The 24,587-nt window shown below is 35.6% G+C and overlaps 2 protein-coding genes across 2 annotated transcripts; both read left to right on the top strand.

The window, feature by feature from the left end:
* Positions 1-18,619: 18,619 nt before the first annotated feature.
* Positions 18,620-20,660, top strand: LOC124922384 (heat shock factor protein HSF24). The gene is made up of 2 exons (XM_047463118.1): positions 18,620-19,159; positions 19,919-20,660. The coding sequence occupies exons 1-2, from the start codon at positions 18,956-18,958 to the stop codon at positions 20,567-20,569; spliced, it is 855 nt and encodes a 284-aa protein (XP_047319074.1). The 5' UTR covers positions 18,620-18,955; the 3' UTR covers positions 20,570-20,660.
* Positions 20,661-22,382: 1,722 nt separating this feature from the next.
* Positions 22,383-24,205, top strand: LOC124922383 (red chlorophyll catabolite reductase, chloroplastic). The gene is made up of 2 exons (XM_047463117.1): positions 22,383-22,785; positions 23,371-24,205. Exons 1-2 carry the CDS (start codon positions 22,411-22,413, stop codon positions 23,980-23,982), a joined length of 987 nt encoding a protein of 328 aa, XP_047319073.1. The 5' UTR covers positions 22,383-22,410; the 3' UTR covers positions 23,983-24,205.
* Positions 24,206-24,587: the final 382 nt, after the last annotated feature.

Below are 24,587 nucleotides of genomic sequence, written 5' to 3'. Positions count from 1 at the left end.
TATTTTTAATACTAATATATATAAATATTATTTTTATATATAATCATAACCTTATTTAAAAATAAAAAAAATAAAATAAAAATAATATTAGTTAGGTAAGCATCTTTGATGTCTGAATCCTTTTAAATATTTTTTAATTTAAATATGTTATATATATATATATAATATTTTTAAAATGAATAATTTTTAAAATAATTTTTAATCTAGCTCAACATAATATTAAAAATATAAAATATTGAGATTTTAATTATTTATTAAAAACTTCAAAAATAATATATATATATTAAAAAAATAATAATATATATAAAAAATATTTTAAATTATTTTATAAATTAAATAAATTAACAAATTATTAAATATAATAAATTATTATTAAATAGACAAATATAAGAATTTAAACTACTTGGTCTTATATTTCTTTTGAATGATATATAAGGAGACACATATTATTTGTCGTTTAGAAATAGCATCATTATTTCTCTCTAAGTGGATCCTATATATTAATATATTAATAGTTAATAAATTAATTGCAAAATAGTGAAGATAGAAAACTCATTCTTTCAATTAATTTTAAAGAATTAATATTAATAATAAAAAATTATTAAAAATTCAAAATATAAGAATAATAGTCCACATTTTTTATTCTATTTAGAACTCCTCAAGTTTAAGTTAGTAAAGTTTATATGGGTGTGAATGTGTTAACTTTCATCATTTAAAAAAAATAATAAATTTAGTAAAACTAATTTAAGTTGAATATATATTTGATAAAATTTAGTTTTTTTCAAGAATTAGAAGATTGAATGGATTTGATAAAAAAAAAAAATCAACTTGAAGCTGAGTTTGAACTGCATTTGAACGAACAAATGTTATTAAATTTATTAATATATATAATAAAATATATTCTAAAACGTTATTTAATCTAAATGAACATATTAACCTGTTAGGATCTAGGTCGCCGCTGGTGGACCGGGGGTTGGACCGGTTAGCGGTTCTCACTCGTAGGGTGGTGGTTAATCCGGTTAGAGATTAACACCGGGGTTTCAATACTACACAACCTGTCACAAACCCTTGAACTAGGTTCAAGCGCGGAAGAGATTTGCTTTCAGGTTGAAGCGGTACACGTGTATGATAGGCGGAGTCGGTTTCGGATGATGGAGATTTGGAGATGGTGGGTCGGTTTTGGCAATCTGGATGTTCGGTGTGATAAGTAGAGATTCGGTTTGGAGCGGTATGGATAAATTAGTCGGTTATGTAATGAAGCCAACAGAAAATAAATAACACAACAGATTTTATGGATGTTCGGAGATAAAACTCCTACGTCACCCCTTCCTCTCGAAACCGCGAGAAGGATATTCACTAAGGAATACAAGTACAATTCGATCGAGACTTATTTCCTGCTCGATAACACGCTTACAATTCACACCGAAATTGTAGCACACACTTAGAATTTAGCACTTAGGCTTTCTTAGAATACTACACTGTTATCACTTGTAGTAAATGCTTTCAACGCTTCACTTGTCTCACTAAATGACTCGCTTAATAACTCTTGGTAACTGCATTTACTCTTCTGCAACTGCCTCCTTTTATAGGTGAAATATGCCAACGGTCATATTTCGAAGCCTTGAATCTGATTGGCTGATCAGAGATGCAGTGATTCAGTGTCTCAGACCTGCCGGTCGTCTCAGACCTGGTATCCTGTTTCAGACCTGCCGGTCTGTAAGGCAAACCTGCTGGGTTTGTCTTTTACTCAATGTAGGCACTGTCTGCTTGGACAGTTGTCTGTACTTTGAAGATTTCCTTTCTGGTTTATCCCGAAGTAGAAGGATCCGGTAGTATTGTCTTCTGCAGCCTACAGGCTTTCCTCAGACTTGCATGGATATGGAAGTATTCAGTCTGTTCCTTTGGTATCATTCTCAACAGATACCCAAAGTGTCTTCTTGTACAGGTCGGCCACTTGACTTGGCTGAATGTCTTTTGGTAGTGAAGAGACCGGACTTCTTCCGGTTATGCTTGCCTTATGGATTGATCGGCTGTATGATGGTTCCGGTTTTGAGCTTTGGCCGATCCTTCCTCTGTGCGGTCACGTACCGAATACTCTTGATCGGTTTGGTGGCTTGACCGGTTCGGTTTCTTCAGTTGGTTTTCTTTTGTTCATCCGGTCCGGTTTCTTGTTCCTGCATGGGAAGTTTGTTTAAGTTAGGTTTATTCGAACCGGTATGAATTTATCTAACAATTTCTCCCTTTTTGATTATTTTATTTAAAATTATCAAAATTATGTAAGTTTGCAACCGTAGGCCGGTTGTTTTGTTTGGCCGATTTTTGAAAAAGGCTTAAAGAATTTTTCGAAAAATTTTGAGGGAGGAGTTTTGGAAGAATCTCTATCTTTTATCTAACAATTTCTCCCTTTTTGATTATTTTATTTAAAATTATCAAAATCATGTAGAAATGCAAGATAAGGCCGGTATTCAAAAATAACTTTATATATTTATATAAATAACCGGAAAAGACTAAGCAAAAATACTAAGGCAAGTAAGAAAAAGAAGGATAGTCCCTATTCCGAGTCCGTGAATTCGTAGGCACTCTTCTTTCTCTTCGGTTGCGGTGGCGGTTGCGGTTGCGGTTGCGTGGAGTGTCGTGGTCGTTTAGATCGGGACCGCAGCTGTTCTTCGAATTCATCCTCGACTTGGTCGTCTTGCCGCGAAGTACCCGTCTCGACCGGGTCAGAAATTGTATTGAGCATCTCCACAATCCGAACTTTCTTAGGAGCCGGTTTCTTTCTTTTCTTTGGTTCTGAAGCAGAGGCGGCCGCCTTCTTCTTTTTCTCGTGTTCCTTTGCAAATCCCGCCAGCCTTCGTTGCTCCGTTTCTAATCTTTCGGCATCCGCTGCGGCCTGTCTTGCCACTTGTTCAGCATATCCTGGATATAAAAGCTCGGCCCTTCTTATTCTTTCGGCCTCTACTTCTTCCTCGGTCAGCTGAGTCGCTCGCGGCGCCTCTTTGTCTTTGCTAACTTCGGCGTCCAGCCTTTCCTGGACTCTCTTAGCAACCAGAGCATCGGCCTCTATAGCCGCGGCATCCGCGACTTCCTTAGCTTTCAGGATTTCGGCTATCTGTTCTGTAAGTGCCTTTACCTCGGACACGAGAGTCTTATTTGATTTTTCCAGCACCGAGACTCGGTCAATTGTCTGGTCGACCCTTTCGAAGTCCTTCTTTAAGTCCGAAGTGATGCCCTCCAGAGCTACAATATGCTGAGCACAGTTTGCTCGCTCACCGGCCTCTTCCCACAGTCCGGTGCTGAGTTCCGCTAGGCGTGCTTGATGTTGATCCACAACCTTCTTTGTCACATCGGCGAACTGCATGGCCGTATCGAAAATGTTCTCGCATCTATCTTTGAGCGGTTGAAGCTTAGAAACGTTGTGTTCAAGTATGCAGTCATCAATCTGCTCTGATATTGATGCCTCAAATTTCTGAAGCCGGTCTTCAATCTGCCCCGATGTGGACGCTTCAAATTTCTTAAGTTGCTCACCAATCCGTCCCGAAACGGATGCTTCAAACTCTTGGAGCCGGTCTTCAATCCATTCCTTAGGAGGAACTGAAACGGTGGCTTCCGGTGGTGGAGTGGGAGGGGACTGCTCGGTCGGATCAGGATCGGCTCTCTCACCGGAGTCCATCAGTGCAGCATTCTCATTAGGAGGTTCCAATGTGACCGCATCCTCTAAGTTTGTTACCGCAACCTCTGAGATTGGTACCTCGACATTTTCTAAACTTTGTACCTCAACAGTCTTTGAAGTCGGTATCTCAGCATTTTCCTGCATCGGTGTCTCAATGTCCCTCGATGTCTCAGTGTCCTCTCTTGAAGTTGTTGTCCAGTCTATTGGAAATTCTTCGATGACCGGAGTGGTATATACCGGAACTTGTTTCTGATTGCATATGGCTTCCAGCCGCTCTATTTCCTGCCGAATTTCTAGTTTGCCCTTTTCAAGCTTTTCCAATACTCGCGGTGCTACTGTAGACACCGATCCCCCTTCGACATATTCTTCCTTAATCTTCCTGATACGGTTTCTTAGCTTCCGAAGATGACTTCTCGGTATCAGTAGGCAGGTTCGGCATTGTACCTCATGAATGGTATTGGATTTTGTGAGGCTTAAGATCATCTTCTCGACTTCCTCCAATCTGGCGATGCAATTTTCTTGCGAGAGGTCTGATAGGATGTCTTTATACTTTGTATTATACCGGTACTCATGCCACTCCAGATATAAGTCTATGACGTCCTCGTCCCGCTTGTTGATGCCGAAAAAGATATTATGTGCTAATCTTTCGGCCTCGGCCTCATCGGCTTCTTCCCTGCTGAGGCCTTCATCATTGGCACCTGTGTCAACCCCGTCCTCACCCTCGGTAGTCACAGGATTAGCGCTTTGTTCGGTATTATTAGGACTCCGAGCCGAAAGATCGTCGTCATGGTCCGTTCTATCCTCGGTTCCCTCTGTGTCGGCTTCCTCATCGGCCCACTCCTCATCTTCTATTTGTTGCGGTGGGTCTTCGAAATTTATCTTTTCTTTCCTCTTTCCTCCGGTGTTTTCTTTTGCCGGGGCATCTTTCTTTGCGGCTTCCTTCTTTCGGCCACCTGAGGAACTGGAGGCCGACTGCTTTCTTGGAAGTAATTGCCTCGAACGAATGATACAACGTTTTATTATCCCAACACCGGGACCAACGTTGATGTTTAGGTGTAAGAAGATCTTACCGAGTTGTACGGCATACCCCCATGACCTGGCTGAATCTGATCTTACCATGTCCATGAGGTTGCTGAATACCGATCTTGCCCAGTTCACCTCTGTTCCTTCCATCAGACGAAAAATCATTTTGATTTTGTCTCTTGTCAGATTGCTGAAATTCCCTCCCCTTGCCAGTATCGCCCTGGCAAAAACGTCACACGCCGGGATAAGCTCCGGTTTCAGCATCTGTTTCTTTCCGGATGTGGTAACCGGCTTTTTGGTTGCTGATAAGATGCGGCAAGCGGTTTTGAAAGTATCATCGTCCATCTCTGCCATTGCGTCCATGCCGGTAGTTGGGAGACGCAAACTTTCGGCCACCACTGCTTCGGTGATCTCAACTTGGGAACCGCAAACTGTTGCGAGGATCCTATCGTATGAGATGGTTGCGGTTTTGAAGAACTCTTCGACCGCGTTCTTGTAAATTACGTGAGGGCCATCTAGAAAATATCCCAGACCGGTTTTAATCAGTCGGTCAATTACTTCTTTTGCCTCGGTTGTTCCATTCTGCCGAATCTCTTCAAAGTCCACTTGAGAGTATAGTTTGAATAATACCGAATCACGACCCATGTTTGAAGAGTTTGAGAATGAGAGAATTCGGCTTCAAAGAATTTGGTAGCTTAGAGAGAGAAAGTGAATTTGTGTGAAAATGAAAAATATGACGAAGGCCCCCTTTTATAGGCACGGTTTGGAAGCCAACCGTCCCATCATGAATGGGCGGGAGTTTTCCCTCCAAAACGAAAGAACGCCAAACAGTGGGCGGTTACGTACGAAACAGTGGGCGGCATTTTTGAGCGGGAGATTTCCCTCCAAAATTTTGTCTATGTCATGGATGACACAATCTTTTCTTTGATACCGAATGAATAATCGGTTTCAGACATTTCGATTAACAGTTCAGATTTTATGAAACCGGATAAGAGCGAGTTAATATTTGGTTACTTAGATAAATTCGCAAAGGTTAGAGGGACACGGTCATTGAAACTAAAGCAATATTTTAGACCGAAACGAAGGAGTACATAGAGAAAACTGATAAGATGAAACGAAAGATAGACATTTAGGCAGTAAACACCATTTTGGAATACTTTTCCACCACCGCATCTGCATCAAGAATGTTTGAGGAGGATGCCGGTGTGCCCGGTCCAAAATCTGGCCGGTACTTGAGAATCAACCTGCTGATGTGGGGTGCAAAGCCGAGACCCTTCTTGGTCCGCACCATTTTCCTCAAGATTTGAAAGAGAACCGCTGCCCAATTGATGGGCGTGTGGTTGTAGATGTGAGTCATCATATTGTAGGTATTCTTTGAATACCGCTGATTTACAGATTGGCACAGAATGGACCGAGTGACAATCTCAAGAAGTAGCTGAGTGCTACGACCGAGACGGGTTTTTAACCCATGAGGTTCCACCGTATCGAAGGTTGCAGAGCAGCGGAACCCATAATAGTATTCATCGGTTCCCTCCATGGCAGGAAAATCAGAGAACCCTTCTTTGGGCAGATTGAAGAGGGAGGCAAATTCGGCTTCATCAAGCCGGAAGGTATGATTCCTTACAGTGGTTACAATGCGATCTCCCCAGTTGATGGCATTTCTAAAAAATTCCTTGACATCCTCAGTCAGTATGGGACCGGATTCGTCAAGGAAGGATTGAAGACCGGTAACAATGAGACTTTCAAACATGTGTTTCTTTGGATGGTCATAGTCCCATTCTGCCAAACATGAGCCGAAATCAACACTTAGAAAATTTCCCAAAGTTCGGCTTGACATGATTATGGTCTAGAGAGAAGGGATTCAAGAGGAATACAAGTGATTTTGGATGTGGTAGAGTGAGAGGAAGATGACTCCTTAAATAGGATCGGTTTTGGAGGGAAAATTTGTGCATTGATTGTCAGTTTTGTCTTATTAAGGAAGAGAATCTTTCCCTTTTAATGATGCATGGGGAAGGAGCAGATTGCAAGGCTCGAGGTAAATATTAGTTGGGAAGCAACCAGATTAGTTGGAAAGTAACTATGTAGGTGGTTGGGAGTTATCTCATTAAATAAGATTATCTCATTAAGTGCATTTATCACATAAACAACATTGATTAGATAGAGACCGAAAGTGGTAGAGATAAAGCCGAAATATGTCATACAGAAATAAGAAACACGAATAGAACCGAAGTGGACATGGATGAAGCCGATATGGTCAGATTTGAGTTGAATAATAATACATCCAGTGCATGAAGCAAAATGACCGGATGCAAGAAGGAGTGACTTAGCGGTTCCTCCTCCACTCTTCCTCAACTCGATCGTAGAACGAGTCGATGATCTCCTTGGTGAACACTTGGCTGCGGTCCAGATCTTCGCCTGGACAGGTTGGGACCCCAAGCTCCTCAAACAGTCGGCTGATCTGGGGAACGAGTGCTACTGACCTGGTGCCGATTATCCAAATAAGGACATCGAACAACACCCTGGACCAGTTGACCGGCGTCCTTGTTATGATGGCCGCCATCATATTGAACGTTGCCGTGCAATATGTGTTGGTTACATCTTTCTCGAGGATGCTCCTCCCTATGATGTCGTTGAGGAGCTGGTATTCAGCCCTCAAGGGATATTTAGAGCCATGGTCATCGACGGGCTCATCAGATCGAGAGAGAGAGAGAGAGACCTCAGCCTTAGTGTCGGCTGGAGGATGGAGGTCCGTGAGCCCTTGTTTGGGCAGACCGAAGCACCGAGCAAAATCTTGCTCGGTGAAATCAAAGAGAGTACCTCCAACTTTCGATTGGATGTGGGTATTGAAATATGGTGTCCCCCGGTACACCCTAGCATTGTTGAAAAATTCCACGACAGACTGAGGATAGATGGTTTGATTATCATCCAGAAAATACTGGAGGCCGGTATCCTCCAGCTGTTTGATCATTCGATACAGATCATAGTGATCTGTATCGGAGCAAGATTCAAAGTTAACTTGTAGGATGTTTGTGAAGATAGACATTTTGCCTTAGAGATGGAGAGAGTGTTTTGCCTTAGCTTTATTTTGTGAGTGTTTGAGTGAATGAGTATTCCCTTTAAATACTGGTTTCGGGGCTAGCCTATTGTCCGGGCATTAAGTGAGATGATGTGTATTAACTGCAGGGTAGGAATCTTTGCATAGAATAGGCAACTTTGCAGGTCTAGGTGTCGGTCATAGGCCTGGACTGTGAAAGATATCAAAAGATCTTCACGTCTTTTTAGGCACGACCAGGTTTATTTAAAAGGCAATGATGCAGAGCAGAGACCTTTAACCTCTGATAACTATTCCTCTTTTGTTTGAATTTCAAATAATCTGGGGTAGCCTTTTTCCGAACCGGTCAGCTATCAGTTGTTCATCCCGATGCGGTTACGTGGTGCATGCACCAAGTGACCGGTCGGTTTGCTCTATCTGATAGACTGTGCGGTTCTTCCACAAACACCCCGAAGATTCAAAGTTCAACATTTTAGGAAGAATTACCGGTTTGTCTGTCTGAACCGATTTCCTTTTAAGTATCCTTTGGAAGGATTTGGCTAATATCGGTTAAGCCGAGAGTAAGTCTAAATTGAGAAAACTTAGCTTCCTGCAGCGGCTTCGTGAAGATATCGGCTACTTGCTGATCGGTCGGTACGTACTCCAGCCGGATATGCTTCAGCGTGACATGCTCTCGGATGAAGTGATGTCTGATGTCGATGTGCTTGGTTCTGGAATGGAGAACCGGGTTGTAGGTGATTGCAATGGCACTTGTGTTGTCACAAAATATCGGGGACTCTTCGGCTGTAATACCGAAGTCCTTCAGCTACTGTTGGATCCAGAGGAGTTGAGAGCAGCAGCTTCCGGCCGCCAAGTATTCAGCCTCCGCAGTTGATGTGGCCACCGATGTCTGCTTCTTGCTATGCCATGACACCAGTCGGTCACCTAGGAACTGACATGTTCCACTGGTGCTCTTCCTATCGATCTTGCACCCTGCATAATCTGCGTCTGAGTAGCTTGTTAGATTAAAGGATGAGTCCTTTGGATACCACAGACCGACATCAGGAGTGCCTTTTAGATACTTCAGTATCCTCTTTGCGGCTGTGTAGTGGGATTGCTTTGGATTTGCTTGAAATCTCCCACACACACCAACTACAAACAGGATGTCTGGTCTACTCGCTGTCAGGTACAGTAGGGAACCGATCATGCCTCGGTATGCAATCTGATCTACTGATTGGCCTTCATCGTCCCTGTCCAGTTTGATTGATGAGCTCATTGGAGTGGCCGCCGAGGAGCAGGTGTCCATACCGAACTTCTTTAGCAGCTCCTTGGTATATTTCGGTTGACTGATGAATGTTCCTTCCTTAAGTTGTTTAACCTGAAGACCTAGGAAGAAACTTAATTCTCCCATCATACTCATTTCGAATTTATCAGTCATCATTTTTGAGAACTTGTCACAGAGCTTTGGATCGGTGGAACCGAAAATAATATCATCTACATAAATTTGAACAAGTAAGATATGTTCCTTCTTTTCAAACTTGAACAAAGTTTTATCCACCGATCCGATGGTGAAGTCATGCTCTAATAGAAATGCGGTTAGCGTATCATACCAGGCCCTAGGTGCTTGCTTTAGACCGTATAAAGCTTTGTTCAGCCGGTACACATGATTTGGAAATGCAGCATTTTTGAAACCGGGTGGCTGTTCAACGTACACTTCTTCACGTATATCACCGTTCAGAAATGCACTTTTAACATCCATTTGAAAGACTTTGAAATTTTTGAAAGCAGCAAATGCAAGAAAAATCCTAATGGCTTCAATCCTGGCTACAGGAGCAAATGACTCTTCAAAATCAATGCCTTCTTCCTGTTTGTAACCTTGAGCCACTAATCTGGCTTTGTTCCTCGTGACCAAACCGTCTTCATTGAGTTTGTTTCTGAATACCCATCTTGTTCCTATGACCGATTTATCTTTCGGTCTGGGAACTAAGTACCAGACTTTACTACTCTCAAACTGGTTTAGTTCTTCTTGCATTCCCAAGATCCAATCCGGATCTGACAATGCTTCATCTATTCTTTTCGGTTCAATCTGGGATATAAAAGCAGAGTTAAAATATCCTTCCAGAAGTTGACTCCTAGTTCGAACAGGTTCTGAAGGGTCACCAATAATTTGCTCAGGAGGATGTTTACTGTTTCTTCTGAGATTCAGTTCAGGAGTGTCTACCAGGTTGCCGTTTGTTTGATCAAGGCTAGACTTGTCGGTAGGTTGACCGAGATTGTCAGACCGACCGACTCCTTCGGATTGGACCGAAGTGTCAGCTTCCTGTTGTGAAACAGCTTGATCCGGCTGGGTATCAATGTTACCCATTAGGTCATGGACGAATCCCCTGAAGACCGGAGTCTCATCTTCACTATCAGAATGGATATCATTGTTTTCCAATCTGTTATGTAGGTCAAAGCATGAAGTAGTGTTACTCTCAACCGATTCATCGAAAACAACATGAATTGTTTCCTCCATGGTTGCAGTTCTATTATTATATACTCTATATGCTTTACTTACTGACGAGTATCCTAGCATAATGCCGGTGTCGGTCTTTGCATCAAAAGAAGTGAGTTGAGTTTTGCCATTATTATGAATATAACATTTACAACCGAAAATCCTGAGGTATTTAAGTTTGGGAACTCTGTTAAAATAAACCTCATATGGTGTTTTGTTGTGAAATCTGTTAATCAAGGACCGGTTTTGTGTATGGCATGCAGTGTTGATAGCTTCAGCCCAAAATTTCTGAGCAATACCGGAATCGGCTATCATAGACCGTGCGGCTTCCTTGAGAGTCCGGTTTCTTCTCTCGGCCAGGCCATTCTGTTGAGGAGTCCTAGCACTAGACAACTCGTGTCTGATGCCGGATTCATCAAGATATGCAGTTAATGTACTATTAGTAAATTCGGTACCTCGATCACTTCGAATGCTGTTGATGCGAGCTGATTTTTCATTTTGCAACCGCTTAAGAAGTGTGATCAGATTTGATACAGTTTCACGTTTAGATGGTAGAAAAATCACCCAAGTATATCTAGAATAATCATCAATAACTACCATGGTGTAAAGCATACCGCTTAGACTAATGACCTGAATTGGTCCAAATAAATCCATGTGAAGAAGATCTAGGCATCGGCTAGATTGAATATTTCCATTACTCTTAAAGGATGACCTAGTTTGTTTACCCATCTGGCATGCTGAACAGACCTTATCCTGGTTGAACACTATATCAGGAATACCTTCAACTAGCTTTTTACCGCGAATGTAGTTTAAGGTCTTCATGTTTAGATGATTTAGTCTCTTATGCCATAGCCAGGTTTGATCAGTCTTAGCTATCATGCATATAGGATGTTCTACTCTTGTTTTCCAGTCTACCTTATAGATGTTTCCTATCCTATTTCCGGTTAGTAATACAATACCTTGAGAATCTTTAACTAAGCATGCATGTTTAAGAAATTCTACCGTGTATCCGGCATCACACATCTGACTGATACTAAGTAGATTAAAACGTAGGTTTTCAACTAAGAGTACATTATCAATAGTTAGGTTACCATGGACAATCTTACCCTTGCCCACAGTTTTACCCTTTGAGTTGTCACCGAAGGTAATTGGAGCACCGGTTACTGGTCTGATGTCGATTATCAAATTGCTATTTCCGGTCATGTGCCTGGAGCAACCGCTGTCCAAAAACCATTCGGAGTTTCCTAGTCGTTTCTTTGGATCCTGCAAAATATACATATTTACAAATGTTTGGTACCCACATTTACTTGGGTCCACATGCGATTAGTCCCTTAGGTACCCAAACCTTGATGAACCGGACAGTTTTCTTTGCTAGGGCTTTAACTGTCCTTTTGGCACTCGATCTCGTGTATTTCGGTTTTCCTTCAGATAACCTAAATGGAAATGATCTTTGAATCGGTAATCTATAGTTTGACCTACGTGGCTCGGGAAAATCTTTCTTATATTTGAGGATTTCTGCTTTCCTTTTCTCTAGGTCAAGCCATGAATCGGTTGGGCCAACATAGTCGTATTTTAGCTTCTCTTCCCTATAATATGCGGTTTCCTCTTCTTCGGCTGTCCAGGTGCTCTTAAGGAATTTTATAAAGGGTAGGTTTCCTTTTGTGAGTCTTGATTTCTCTATAGATTTTCGGTCTTTAGAGCTATTCCCTGTGTATCCTAGACCACGCTTACAGCGAGGATGCCTATAGTGTTTATTCATATCCTTTACTATATCGCTAGATCTCTTATAGGCGGCCATCGTATATTGGAATCGGGCATTCTCTTCCTCGGTTAGCTCTCTAGTCGGTTCACTAGGTTGTTCGATCTTGGGATCTAACTCGGTTTCTAGGGTGTGAGTATCATCAGGTTGTATGACTTCTGGTTCAGTTATGACAGATACCTCTGGTTCTATTGGGATCGGTATTATAGGATCGGTCTTGATGTTGAGGTGTTTAGGTAACATGGTTAATAGGTTCTTATATTCTTCTACCATGTCATTTAATGCTTCATATAACTCATCTTTAGTAAATTCATCATAGGGGGAATCAAATACCTGTTCCTCATTTGCCATGAGGCACGTGAGCTCATCATCGCTGTCACTGCGAGCCCACAAACTTCCTCCATCGTCGGCTATCAGTGCTTTTGGCACCTCACTTCCCTCACCGGCTTGTTGATAATTGTTTGTCATTTTGATATTCCGGTTTCTGGGTATCCCTCCTTGGTTTCCTGCATTCCCACTTAAAGTGTCCCATACAGTTACAGTTATAGCATCTTACATTGGATTTGTCACCATAGTAGTTGTTTGTCGGTTGGCTCCTTTTCATGAACCTCCCAAACTTCTGTGCGAGCATGGCCATGGCGTCCTCAGTAAACTGTTCGGCTGTTCTGATAGGTGCAGGTGCAGGGACCGGTATCGGTGCAGGTGTGGGTACAGAAGCAGGTACAGTCGGTTCTGTAGATGTGAATAATGCTCTGGTTGATGTTGAGGCCGAGACTTCCTCTTCGGTTCTGGATTTCATTTCGAACTCGTATGCCTTAAGATCTTCGAATACATCGTATAATTTCATCTTACGTAGGCTCTTTGATTCCCTCATTACCATTGTTTTTATATCCCAGGCACTTGGAAGAGATCTCAAAACCTTCATAATGACCTCTTTGTTGTCATACTTCTTGCCCAGAGTTGCTAATTCATCTAACACACCAGTGAACCGGTCACTGTATTCCTTCATCGTTTCTCCTGGTTTCATTTTGATGCTTTCGAACTTCTGTGTAGCTACCATCATCTTGTTCTCCTTTGTTCTTTCATTTCCCTCAAAGATCTGGATAACTGTGTTCCATGTCTCCTTCGCGGTTTTGCAATCTCTGATCTTGCAATATGTGTTTCTGTCTACGCTGTTGGAGATCCGGTTTCTTGCATGGTTGTCCAGATTGTTCCTTCTCCTATCTTCAGCCGTCCATTCTTTTCTGTCTTTATCAATGACTATAGGTCCTTCGGTTAGAATGGATTCCATTTCATCATCCAAGGTGACTAGGTGCAGGTGCATGCGTGCCTTCCAGTTGGCAAAGTCATCACCTTCTAGCATTGGAGGCCTATCCTGATACATGTTTGCTTGAGTATTGAAACTAACTGCTCTGATACCAATTGTTAGGATCTAGGTCGCCGCTGGTGGACCGGGGGTTGGACCGGTTAGCGGTTCTCACTCGTAGGGTGGTGGTTAATCCGGTTAGAGATTAACACCGGGGTTTCAATACTACACAACCTGTCACAAACCCTTGAACTAGGTTCAAGCGCGGAAGAGATTTGCTTTCAGGTTGAAGCGGTACACGTGTATGATAGGCGGAGTCGGTTTCGGATGATGGAGATTTGGAGATGGTGGGTCGGTTTTGGCAATCTGGATGTTCGGTGTGATAAGTAGAGATTCGGTTTGGAGCGGTATGGATAAATTAGTCGGTTATGTAATGAAGCCAACAGAAAATAAATAACACAACAGATTTTATGGATGTTCGGAGATAAAACTCCTACGTCACCCCTTCCTCTCGAAACCGCGAGAAGGATATTCACTAAGGAATACAAGTACAATTCGATCGAGACTTATTTCCTGCTCGATAACACGCTTACAATTCACACCGAAATTGTAGCACACACTTAGAATTTAGCACTTAGGCTTTCTTAGAATACTACACTGTTATCACTTGTAGTAAATGCTTTCAACGCTTCACTTGTCTCACTAAATGACTCGCTTAATAACTCTTGGTAACTGCATTTACTCTTCTGCAACTGCCTCCTTTTATAGGTGAAATATGCCAACGGTCATATTTCGAAGCCTTGAATCTGATTGGCTGATCAGAGATGCAGTGATTCAGTGTCTCAGACCTGCCGGTCGTCTCAGACCTGGTATCCTGTTTCAGACCTGCCGGTCTGTAAGGCAAACCTGCTGGGTTTGTCTTTTACTCAATGTAGGCACTGTCTGCTTGGACAGTTGTCTGTACTTTGAAGATTTCCTTTCTGGTTTATCCCGAAGTAGAAGGATCCGGTAGTACTGTCTTCTGCAGCCTACAGGCTTTCCTCAGACTTGCATGGATATGGAAGTATTCAGTCTGTTCCTTTGGTATCATTCTCAACAGATACCCAAAGTGTCTTCTTGTACAGGTCGGCCACTTGACTTGGCCGAATGTCTTTTGGTAGTGAAGAGACCGGACTTCTTCCGGTTATGCTTGCCTTATGGATTGATCGGCTGTATGATGGTTCCGGTTTTGAGCTTTGGCCGATCCTTCCTCTGTGCGGTCACGTACCGAATACTCTTGATCGGTTTGGTGGCTTGACCGGTTCGGTTTCTTCAGTTGGTTTTCTTTTGTTCATCCGGTCCGGTTTCTTGTTCCTGCATGGGAAGTTTGTTTAAGTTAGGTTTATTCGAACCGGTATGAATTTATCTAACATAACCATATATTTTTAAAAATAATTTTTAAATAAATTAAAAAACAAAATATATCGCTCAAACCTAGTTCTAGCTCTAGCTCCGGAGGTGAAGTGTTTCCAAACTCAAACTTAACAATTTGTTATACCTAACCATAATATCTATTATCATTTCTAACTTTTCTAAAAAAAAATAACCATGCCTAATTAGAGTTATCTATACCATCATTTAAAATCTTAAAAAAAACAATTTATTAAAAAACAATGCATAACAAAGAAAAAATGTGATAGCAAGTTTCCTATTTGAATGACTTTTTAATTATAACTATATTAATCTTTATAAAAATGAAGATAAATGAGGAATGATAACTTAAAATTTTGAGAAAGTTTGTTTATATGTATAGACTTGTAAAATTAACTCATATATATAGCTGTATAAAATATTAAAACTTTATCTAAACTAATCTTATATTAAAAATTTATTCATTTAACAACTTAAACTTATTTATATATGTTTTAAACTTATAATAATGTTATATATTTTTCTAACACAATTATTAAAAGATTAGGAGGGTGTTGCCCACTTGAGTGGGAAATAGAAAAAAAATGAGACATTGACTCGATAAAATATTGTTACTCAATCTTATAGGTTTAAGTATATCAAAAGTGGGTTTGGATCTATATATTAGCTCATGGACGAGAAGTTAGCAAACACAATTAAAAAAAAATTTGAAAATTAAGTAAAATTATTTTTAGTATTTATACCTATAGTAAATTATAATAGTTGTTTGGTTGATTAGTATTTATATAATTATTATTATTTAAGAATAATTTATACTTTAAAAAAGTATTATATAATACTTACTTTTATCTACTTTTACGTATCTGCTGTCCCAAAGATAATGTCTCATTTGCTGTCTTATAGGAGAGAAAAGAGTAGAAAGAGAAAAGAGAAAATAAAATATTAAAATAAAATGTTATATATATAATTTTTTAAGGTTTAGAATTTAGGGTTTAAAATTTAGGGTTTAATGTTTAGAATTTAGGAATTAAGATTTATTTCATATATATATATAATTTTTTATTTGTCTAATTTTGATTAAAATTAGGTTCGTTTTTGATAAATGGGACAGCAATGGACATCTTCACTTGGGACAGATCCTCCCCTGTTATAAGAGTGTATAAATTTTTTAAAAATTTATTATTCCTTTTAGATCCTTTAATTTTATAAAATTATTCAAAATTTTAATTTTTTTATTATATTTAAAATATAATAATAATAATAATAATAATAATAATAACTAAATATTAATTTATATTTAATTTTCTAATTTAAATAATAATAATAATAAATAAACAATTATACCATTATAATTTCAATATTATTTTATAAAATTAATATTTTATTTTACACAAATAATTAATATTTTTTAAATATACAAATATTTATAATAATACATAAATTTTAAATATAATTATTAAATATTAATTAATATATATAAGTTTTATTTATATAACTATATAAGTTAAATTATAAGAAATTATATATAAAAAGTGTAAACAGTATAATATTAGTATTATTTATTTTAAAAATACATTAATATAATAATTAAATATTATTTTTATTAATTTTAATATAATTAATAATTAAAATTATCTTTAAGATAAATATTAAAATAATAATTAAAAATAATTAATATAAACATAAGGATAAAATAGTGTCTTTTTACCCTCTTGCTATAATTTTCTTATAGTACTAACCAAACATAAAATAATAAAATATATATAATTTATATATATTTTATATTCTCAATCAAACACTAATAATTTATATAATTTATACATCTTAATACATATTTACAATTTATACCCATTACGATATATATTGTTATACTCTTAATTAACTATAACTAGTACCGTTTACCAAATAATACCTATAATATTTTCTTATAAAAAATATAAAAATATGTGTACACATAGAATTCTAGATACCTTTAATATCAATTCTATGGAACTGATATTGAAACTGTTTGGGTTGAATCATACTAAAATAATAGGTTGCCTATTTTCATCTCTTCTTACCCTACTCCAGTGTTCTTAATTATATATATTTGATGACATAAATGTATATTTAATTTTGTAAATATATTTAAAATAAGAATTAAATACCTAAAATTGTGATTTTTGAAACATATGATACAATTAAAAGTCCCAACTCTATTTAATAAAAATGATCAAAGTTCAATCCCCAAATTATAATTGGACCTAATTTGGTTTAAGACTTTGGGCCTAATTGAATGAATAGGCTAATTTGAAATATATTTTAATAATTCATAAGCATCGAAATAATTTTCTTTAAAAGAAAATATATTTTATATGTCAAGAAATTTATGATTAGACCATATCAAAATTAGTTCACATCACATTGTATTGAATTTTGTGATCATACTAAATTATAATCTTATATCAAACCAAAGAAAGTTGAATAAAATTATTAATTTGACTATTTATATTAAGATTGAGATATATTTGAATACAATATAATTTGAATAAAATAAGCCATAAGTTTAAATAAAAATATTTGTTATATAATTAATAGTTATAACTTTGATAAAATTATTACTAAATAAGTGTCATGCTGAATGGTTTTGGTATGTAAATGTATATGTATTATATTTATTTACAATATAATTTGGTATCGTTTGATACATAGTACTAGTTATATAGGTATAAAATGTAACAGGATATAAATTGTATAGGGTATTAAGATATATAAATTATATAAATGATTAGTGTTTGGTTGAAATAATAAAGAGGTATAAATTATATAAGTTTTATAACTTTATGTTTATTTTTACTATTTTATTCTTGTATTTATATAAATTATTTTAATTTTTTTATTAATTCTATTTAAATTAATAAAAATATTTTTAAATATCATAAAAATATTTTTAAAAATAAATAATAATGTTATATGATTATATAATTTCTTTATATATAGAAATTAAAATATAAGAAAATATATATATATATATATATATATATATATATATATATATATATATATATATATATATATATATATATATATGATTTCTTATATTTTAATTTTTGTATTTAAATAAATATTTATCAATAATTAATATTATTAAATATATAATGATAAAATTACATACAAATTAACCTCAATAATTTACTAAGTCTTTTATTTTTTTATATATAAATTGTTATAAGTTGTGGATGATTAATGAGAAGTTATAAGAATTTATTCAATTAATGGCCAAACTAAAAATAAAACTAATTAAAATGACTGACTAAGATAATTTGATCTATTTTATGGAATCTAATCTAATAAATAAAAGAAGATGCAGTTTAAAATAAGAAAGATCTAAATGTATGAGAGAAAAAATTATAAATTAATAAGGTTAAAAAAGGGGAAAAAATATTATACAATTTTATACTTAGTCATGGTAGTTAGAATGTTATACCTTTTTAATGTATAAATTGTACATAACTGTATATATAGTTTTTTTAACCAAACAAAAACTTAATATTACTGTAAATATTATTACCATATATCTACAGTGTTGTATCATCAACCAATCGAAAAAACTCTGGATAATTTGTATCAAATAAAGCAAAAACAAACATGGAATTATAATTTAGAAAATATTTTTTTATACCAAAATAAAACAAAGAAAAAATAGTACATTATAATCCAAAAAAATCATACCAATTATGAGCTTATTATTTATGTAATATTTCTTTTAATTAATTAAATATAAAACATAGTACCTTTTATGGTATAAAAATATTGAACATAATAAATGAACATTTCCTAATAGAAAATGATACGTAATTTGAAAACCAAACGAGGATTTGGCAGTTGTTTCCATAAAATTCTAGAAGCCGATCCCACAGATTCTCGAGTCAAAAATATATATAAAAAATGCCGGTAGAAGGAAAGAGGACTGAAATTTCTCTGCAATTTAGGGTTATGGTTGATTCATCTCCCTTTTTGAACAACAATCCAAGAGAAGGAATCGTTGTTCATGGAAGAATCTAGCAATCAAGCAAGCATCGATCGTCTGCGTCTTCAATCTCATCTCTTCGTATCTGGATTCTATTGTTGGGACTGGGAATTCCTCACAGCTCTCTTGCTCTTTAGTTCTTCTTCGATCCTCTTAGATCCGATCCGATCTGTTTGATTCTTTTGTGATAATATTTGATTTATCATTTCGAAATTTGTACATAGATAATTGATTTGGCGGACGGTTGGTGGAAATGGTGCAGAGGTCTACTCCGTCGCCGTTTTTGATGAAGACGTATCAGTTAGTTGATGATCGGAGCACAGACGACGTCGTTTCATGGAACGATAGCGGTACGGCGTTCGTGGTATGGAACATTGCTGATTTCGCTGAGGATTTGCTGCCTAAATACTTCAAGCATAACAATTTCTCTAGTTTCGTTCGACAACTTAACACTTATGTAAGTTCTTCTCTAATCTGATTGATTTTCTAAATCGGCAATGGCGGATGAATAAAGAAAAACAGAACAAGGGTTAGGTTAGGGGTATAATAGTCATTTTTTTTTTTTTTTTTTTTTTTAAGGTGTATCATTGATTCACTCTTTTTTTTTAATTAATGTTTGGTTTTTAAAAGTATTTATAAAATTGTGAAATAATGATTTTTTTTTTAAATTAGATTTTAATTTGTAATCAGTTTTGAAAATTGTAAAAAGATAAATATTTATATAAAAATATGTGATTTTAAAAATTGTTGTAAGAGAGATTTTGTATTTGATAGAAAAGTTTTATTGAATTAGATAAAAAAAAAATGAAAATAAATAAAAGAAAAGTGATTTTGTTAAATTTTGTTGACAAATAGATTATTTTGTGATATTTTGGCAAAGTTAAAAATTTTAAATTTAAAAGAAGATTTTTTAGTTTCATGAAAATGTACTATTGTTTAGATAAATAAAAGTTCTTGAAAAGGAGAATATTTCAAAAATAAATATATATATTTGAATTCAAAAATGTTAGTTGTTATTTTCAAATAACTTTGTTAAAATTTGGTTATTTTAGTAATAGAAATATAACAAAAGTCATATTTTACAAAATAGAAGGATTTTGATAATACATGATTTGAGTGATTGCAATTAAATTTGTATAATTGGGTTATTTGGGGATTAAATTCAAATAAATCATATTGAACTAAGCCTAACATTTCATTATTTGCTTATCATTAGGGTTTCAAGAAAATCGTTCCCGACAAATGGGAATTTGCCAACGATAATTTCAAAAAAGAACAAAAATCACTCCTCATCGATATTCGTCGACGCAAAGTCGTGACATCTCCTACCCAAGACCGGAAAATCGCTCGGGAGGGAGGTCTTTTGCCACCATCCCCCTCGAACTCCGGCTCCACCTCCTCCTCGAGCCCCGATTCCAAGAATCTTGGATCAATCGAACCATCCAACGTTCCGCAATTTGCATACTTGTCAATGGAAAACAAAAAATTAAAGAAAGATAACAAAATGCTCAGCTCAGAGCTCGCTCAAACAAAGAAACAATTGGACGAGCTAGTCGCGTTCATGATGGAACACGGTAAGGTTGCACCGGACCAGATAAATCGAATCATCTATAATCAAGGAAGTTACGATGGTTTGGATGATCGGGCCTTGACTAGGGAGAATAGCATGGTGGGGGACGAGGAGGGGGGAGGAGATTGTAATTTGAAGTTGTTCGGAGTGTGGGTAAAGAGGGACGAGAGAAAGAGGGGGCGAGATGAAATGTTGGGATGTGTCGCAGAGACGAGGGGAAAGGAAACGAAGGAGAGTGTTGAATTTGAGGCGCCGTGGATGAAGATCTTGTCGTCGCCAAGTAAGGTTTGTAATTGATGATGATTTGAATTTGAGATGGATGAATATAGTGATGTACATTGTCACTTAGATCATCATATGGGTTTTTAATAAATTGTAAAGATTAGCAAATTGTTTTATGCAAAGGCATATTTTATTGGAAGACATTTGTAACATTTATTTGCATTCCTATAACCTATAGACAAAAATGTTATTTTGATTGAATGAACCATTTTTAAAATGTATGTTTAAAATTTAGTGAAAACAACTTTATTATTTAAGCTGTTTTGTAATAACTGTATTTAAACACAATATTTTAAATATATGTGTATATATAAAAAAATAAAGTCTTTTGCTAATTATATAAATCTATTTCATTTTTTTAATTCTATGTTTTGTAAGACCATTTCCAACCAACTCATACTTAGAGCATCTCCAACGGCCACGCAAATCCCATTATGCGTGCCCTTTTTTCACTCCATCCGGATACCATTCGCAAACCAAAAATGCGTTTGGACGCCTCTCTCCTCCAGTGTCCTTTTTTCACTCCAACCGGACACCATTCGCAAACCAAAAATGCGTTTGGACGTCTCTCTCCTCCAGCCAAGGCATATTTGCGTTGGCACCGTTCATTCCTCATTTTGGCCATTTTTTCAAAATAGTCTTCGATCTATTTTTTTTATATATATAACCTTATATATCTATAATCAAAATTAAGCCTTAAACTTATTTTTTTTTCTAAGATAAAAGTTATAATATTTTTAAATTTATAGTTAAATCATTAAATTATATTATATTTAAAATTTTATCTAATTTATTTTATAATTACGAATAAACATATAAATTTATTATTTTTATTAATAATGTTTGTTTTAATATATTATGTTTATTTATTTAAATGTATTATTTAATTATTTTTGTTATGTATGAATTATTGATATATAATTAATTTTATTAAATGAATAAGAAAAGATTGGGGTTAAATATGTGAAGTTGATAAATATGTAGATAATATTAATAAGGTTAAAAAGTTAGTGTAAAAAAAGAATATTATAAGAATATTCTTTTGGTTTGGAAATGAGTTTTTGGGTTGAAGATGAATTACTGTTTAATGTGACGTTTACTGCATTTTGGGTTTGAGAATGAGTTTGTGGATTGGAGATGGTCTTATACCCAAAACGCATTACGTAGGTAATCGCATAATTTTTTATTTATATTTTAGTCCTTAAACTTTTTTTAATCAATTTTATATATTAAACTTATTTATATAATTAATTTATATAAGTTATTCATATTTTTATTTGTTTATTTGTTTTATTTATTTATATTTTAATTTGTTTATATTTTTATTTTTATTATATATTTTATATTAAACTTATTTATATAATTATTAATTTAATTTATTTATATAATTTAATTAATTCATATAATATTTTTTATATAACATAAATTTATAATAATGTTTAAAAATTTTATAATAATATAAATAAAAAAAATCATTTTTTTTTGTTTGTGTATTATAATTTTTGAATTTTTATAATTAAGTTAAAATAACTTGATAATATTATAATATTGGGGTGTAATTTATAATTTGTAAAATATATGGGGTAATATTAAAAAGTTAATGTAAAAAAAAATATTATTTTGAGTTGTAAAAGAATTACGATTTGATATGACATTTACGACCATATATCAAAAAATTTGACAAATGTTTGAAAAAATTCTCGAAAATGATTAATTATTGATAAAAAAAAGTTTAATGAGCTTATTTATTAATTTATTAAATTAAATATAGATAAAATTATATATAAGTAACGAAATTGAGAGTTTATTAGATGTGGGATTTAAAGGAAAGTCCGAGTAAATACTGAAAAGAGACAATGGCTATTATTACTGTACAAAGCTTCTATCTTCTTCCCTCCACAAGCTGCTTCCGATTCTCGAATTCGCCTGCACCGTCTTCTCTATCCACCCATCGTTTCAAACCCACTCCCATCCGTTGCCTCGCCTCCGCGAATCCTCCGCCGCTTCAAATGAACTCATCGGACGATGCTGAGCGGAAGAGATTCATGGAGTTCCCTTACGCGTCTTCTTCAGTTAGAGATTTAATGGTAGATCTCTTTTCCACGGTGGAGGAACGCCTCAAATCTGAACTACTTCCTTGCTCCTTACCCAATGATGTCAGATACTTCACTAATCAGTCCGGAACAGCTCAAAATTCTCTCTACATAAGATCCGCCAATAAACCTTCTAAGGTCTGCTTCTTCACTCATCTAGACAAGGTTTTGTGGTGTTTAGTTATTAGGGTTTTTTTTAGTTTGATGGTATAGGAGGCACACACAACATGTTGTCTATTTCCATGATTTTCTTGAATTTTGATAAGAATTCATTTCAGTTTCTGCTTTCTCTATGATGTTATAGGCCATAAGGAATGATTTGTAATGATTCAAGTCTGGTTAGGTAATTGAAAATATGTTATGTGGATGTAAATGAAGCAAAAAGGGAAAACTACATTCAAGATCACTCAACTCCTTATCCACAATTAGAACTAAACCCCATTTCTTCTCTATAGATTTAGAGAATGTTCTTGCATATCCCATTATATGCTTGTTTGATGGATTCCATACTAAGTTTTATGTATACATAATGAATGGACACTGCAAAATGATACTAAATTGAGAATTGGGGCCTATTGGTTATCACATTTTATAATACATGTAATGATCTTGAAAAATTTATATTTGTTATGTCTGCAAAAAACTATCAATGATGTATATATATAACAATCTATACCAAATGAAGTTAAAAATCAAATAATAATTTGGTGGATTTATGGGCAGGTTGAGTTCATATTAGGAAATTGGCTACACAGTAATCTTCCCTCTGGTGGATCACTAAACATAACAAGTCTATCATGTTACCTCTCAACAGCAACAGACGCTCCGAATTTCCTAATCGAGTTAATTCAGAGCAGCCCCGATTCTCTTATCCTCATACTCGACGTTCCACCTAGGAAAGATCTTGTCCTCCATCCGGAATATCTCCAAATATATTACGAAGAAACGCAGACAGACAAACACAGACAACTTCTCCTTAAAGTCCCGGAAATACAACCTTATAATTCCTCGTCACTTTACATACGATCTGTCGTATCTCCGACGGCAGTGCTCATCTCTGTTCAGACGGGCGTAGATGGAGAAGGACGAATGGAGGAGATTGTGAAAGAAAATGTAACTCCTGCAGCTAAGGAGTTGCTTGCCCTGTGGTTGGATAAGTGTGTTTGTGGTGGTGATAGGGTGGCAGAGGTGGATATGGAGACTTTGGCGGCTAGAGATCGAATGGTGAGGAGGAAGAGTATCGAGATTGATTTGGGGTCGGCGTTTCCCAAGTTATTTGGAGAAGAAGTAGCCAGTCGGGTGTTGGATGTCATGCGGGTGGCTTTTGGTGTATGAGATGTATTATGGATGGTGATTGATTATCATTTAAAACACTTAGATTGAAAGTTTTTTTTTTCTTGATTGTTTAAGGTGGAAAAAGAATACTATTATTGTATATAATTTGGTGGAAGGTGAGGCATAAAGTGTAAACTCATAGGATTAACTAATTGGTTGTAATATATTAGCACTATTAATTGTTGTTAGTTTATTTTCTTAATAAATAAGATAGTTTGTTCGAGCTTTCATAGTTTGTTCGAGCTTTCAACGCCAGATTTAATTATTTTCTATTTTTTTTATGTTGTGATTAATTGAATTTCATTTTTAATTTATTTTGTTGATAAAGGTGTTTGGCATTTTGTCTAAAACTATTCTCTTAATAAATGAGTCATATTTTATATTCCATATCAAATAAATTTACAAGAATAAATCATAACTTGATCCAAAACACTTTATGAAAAGGATAAGGTATAGGTTTACTAGCTATTCATTAAAATGAAAAAAAGAATTTGGACATGCAGAATTAAAGAAGATATGGTCTCGTCACTAAAGAAGATTCTAAAATTGAGATAAAGAGTCGATAAAATGGTTTAGATCCGCTTTGGGGATGGTAGAGTAACTAT

The sequence above is a fragment of the Impatiens glandulifera genome, chromosome 1 (assembly GCF_907164915.1).
Source record: "Impatiens glandulifera chromosome 1, dImpGla2.1, whole genome shotgun sequence".
NCBI lineage: Eukaryota > Viridiplantae > Streptophyta > Magnoliopsida > Ericales > Balsaminaceae > Impatiens > Impatiens glandulifera.
The sequence above is the reverse complement of the archived record's forward strand: the minus strand, read 5'-3'. Positions and strand labels throughout refer to the sequence as shown.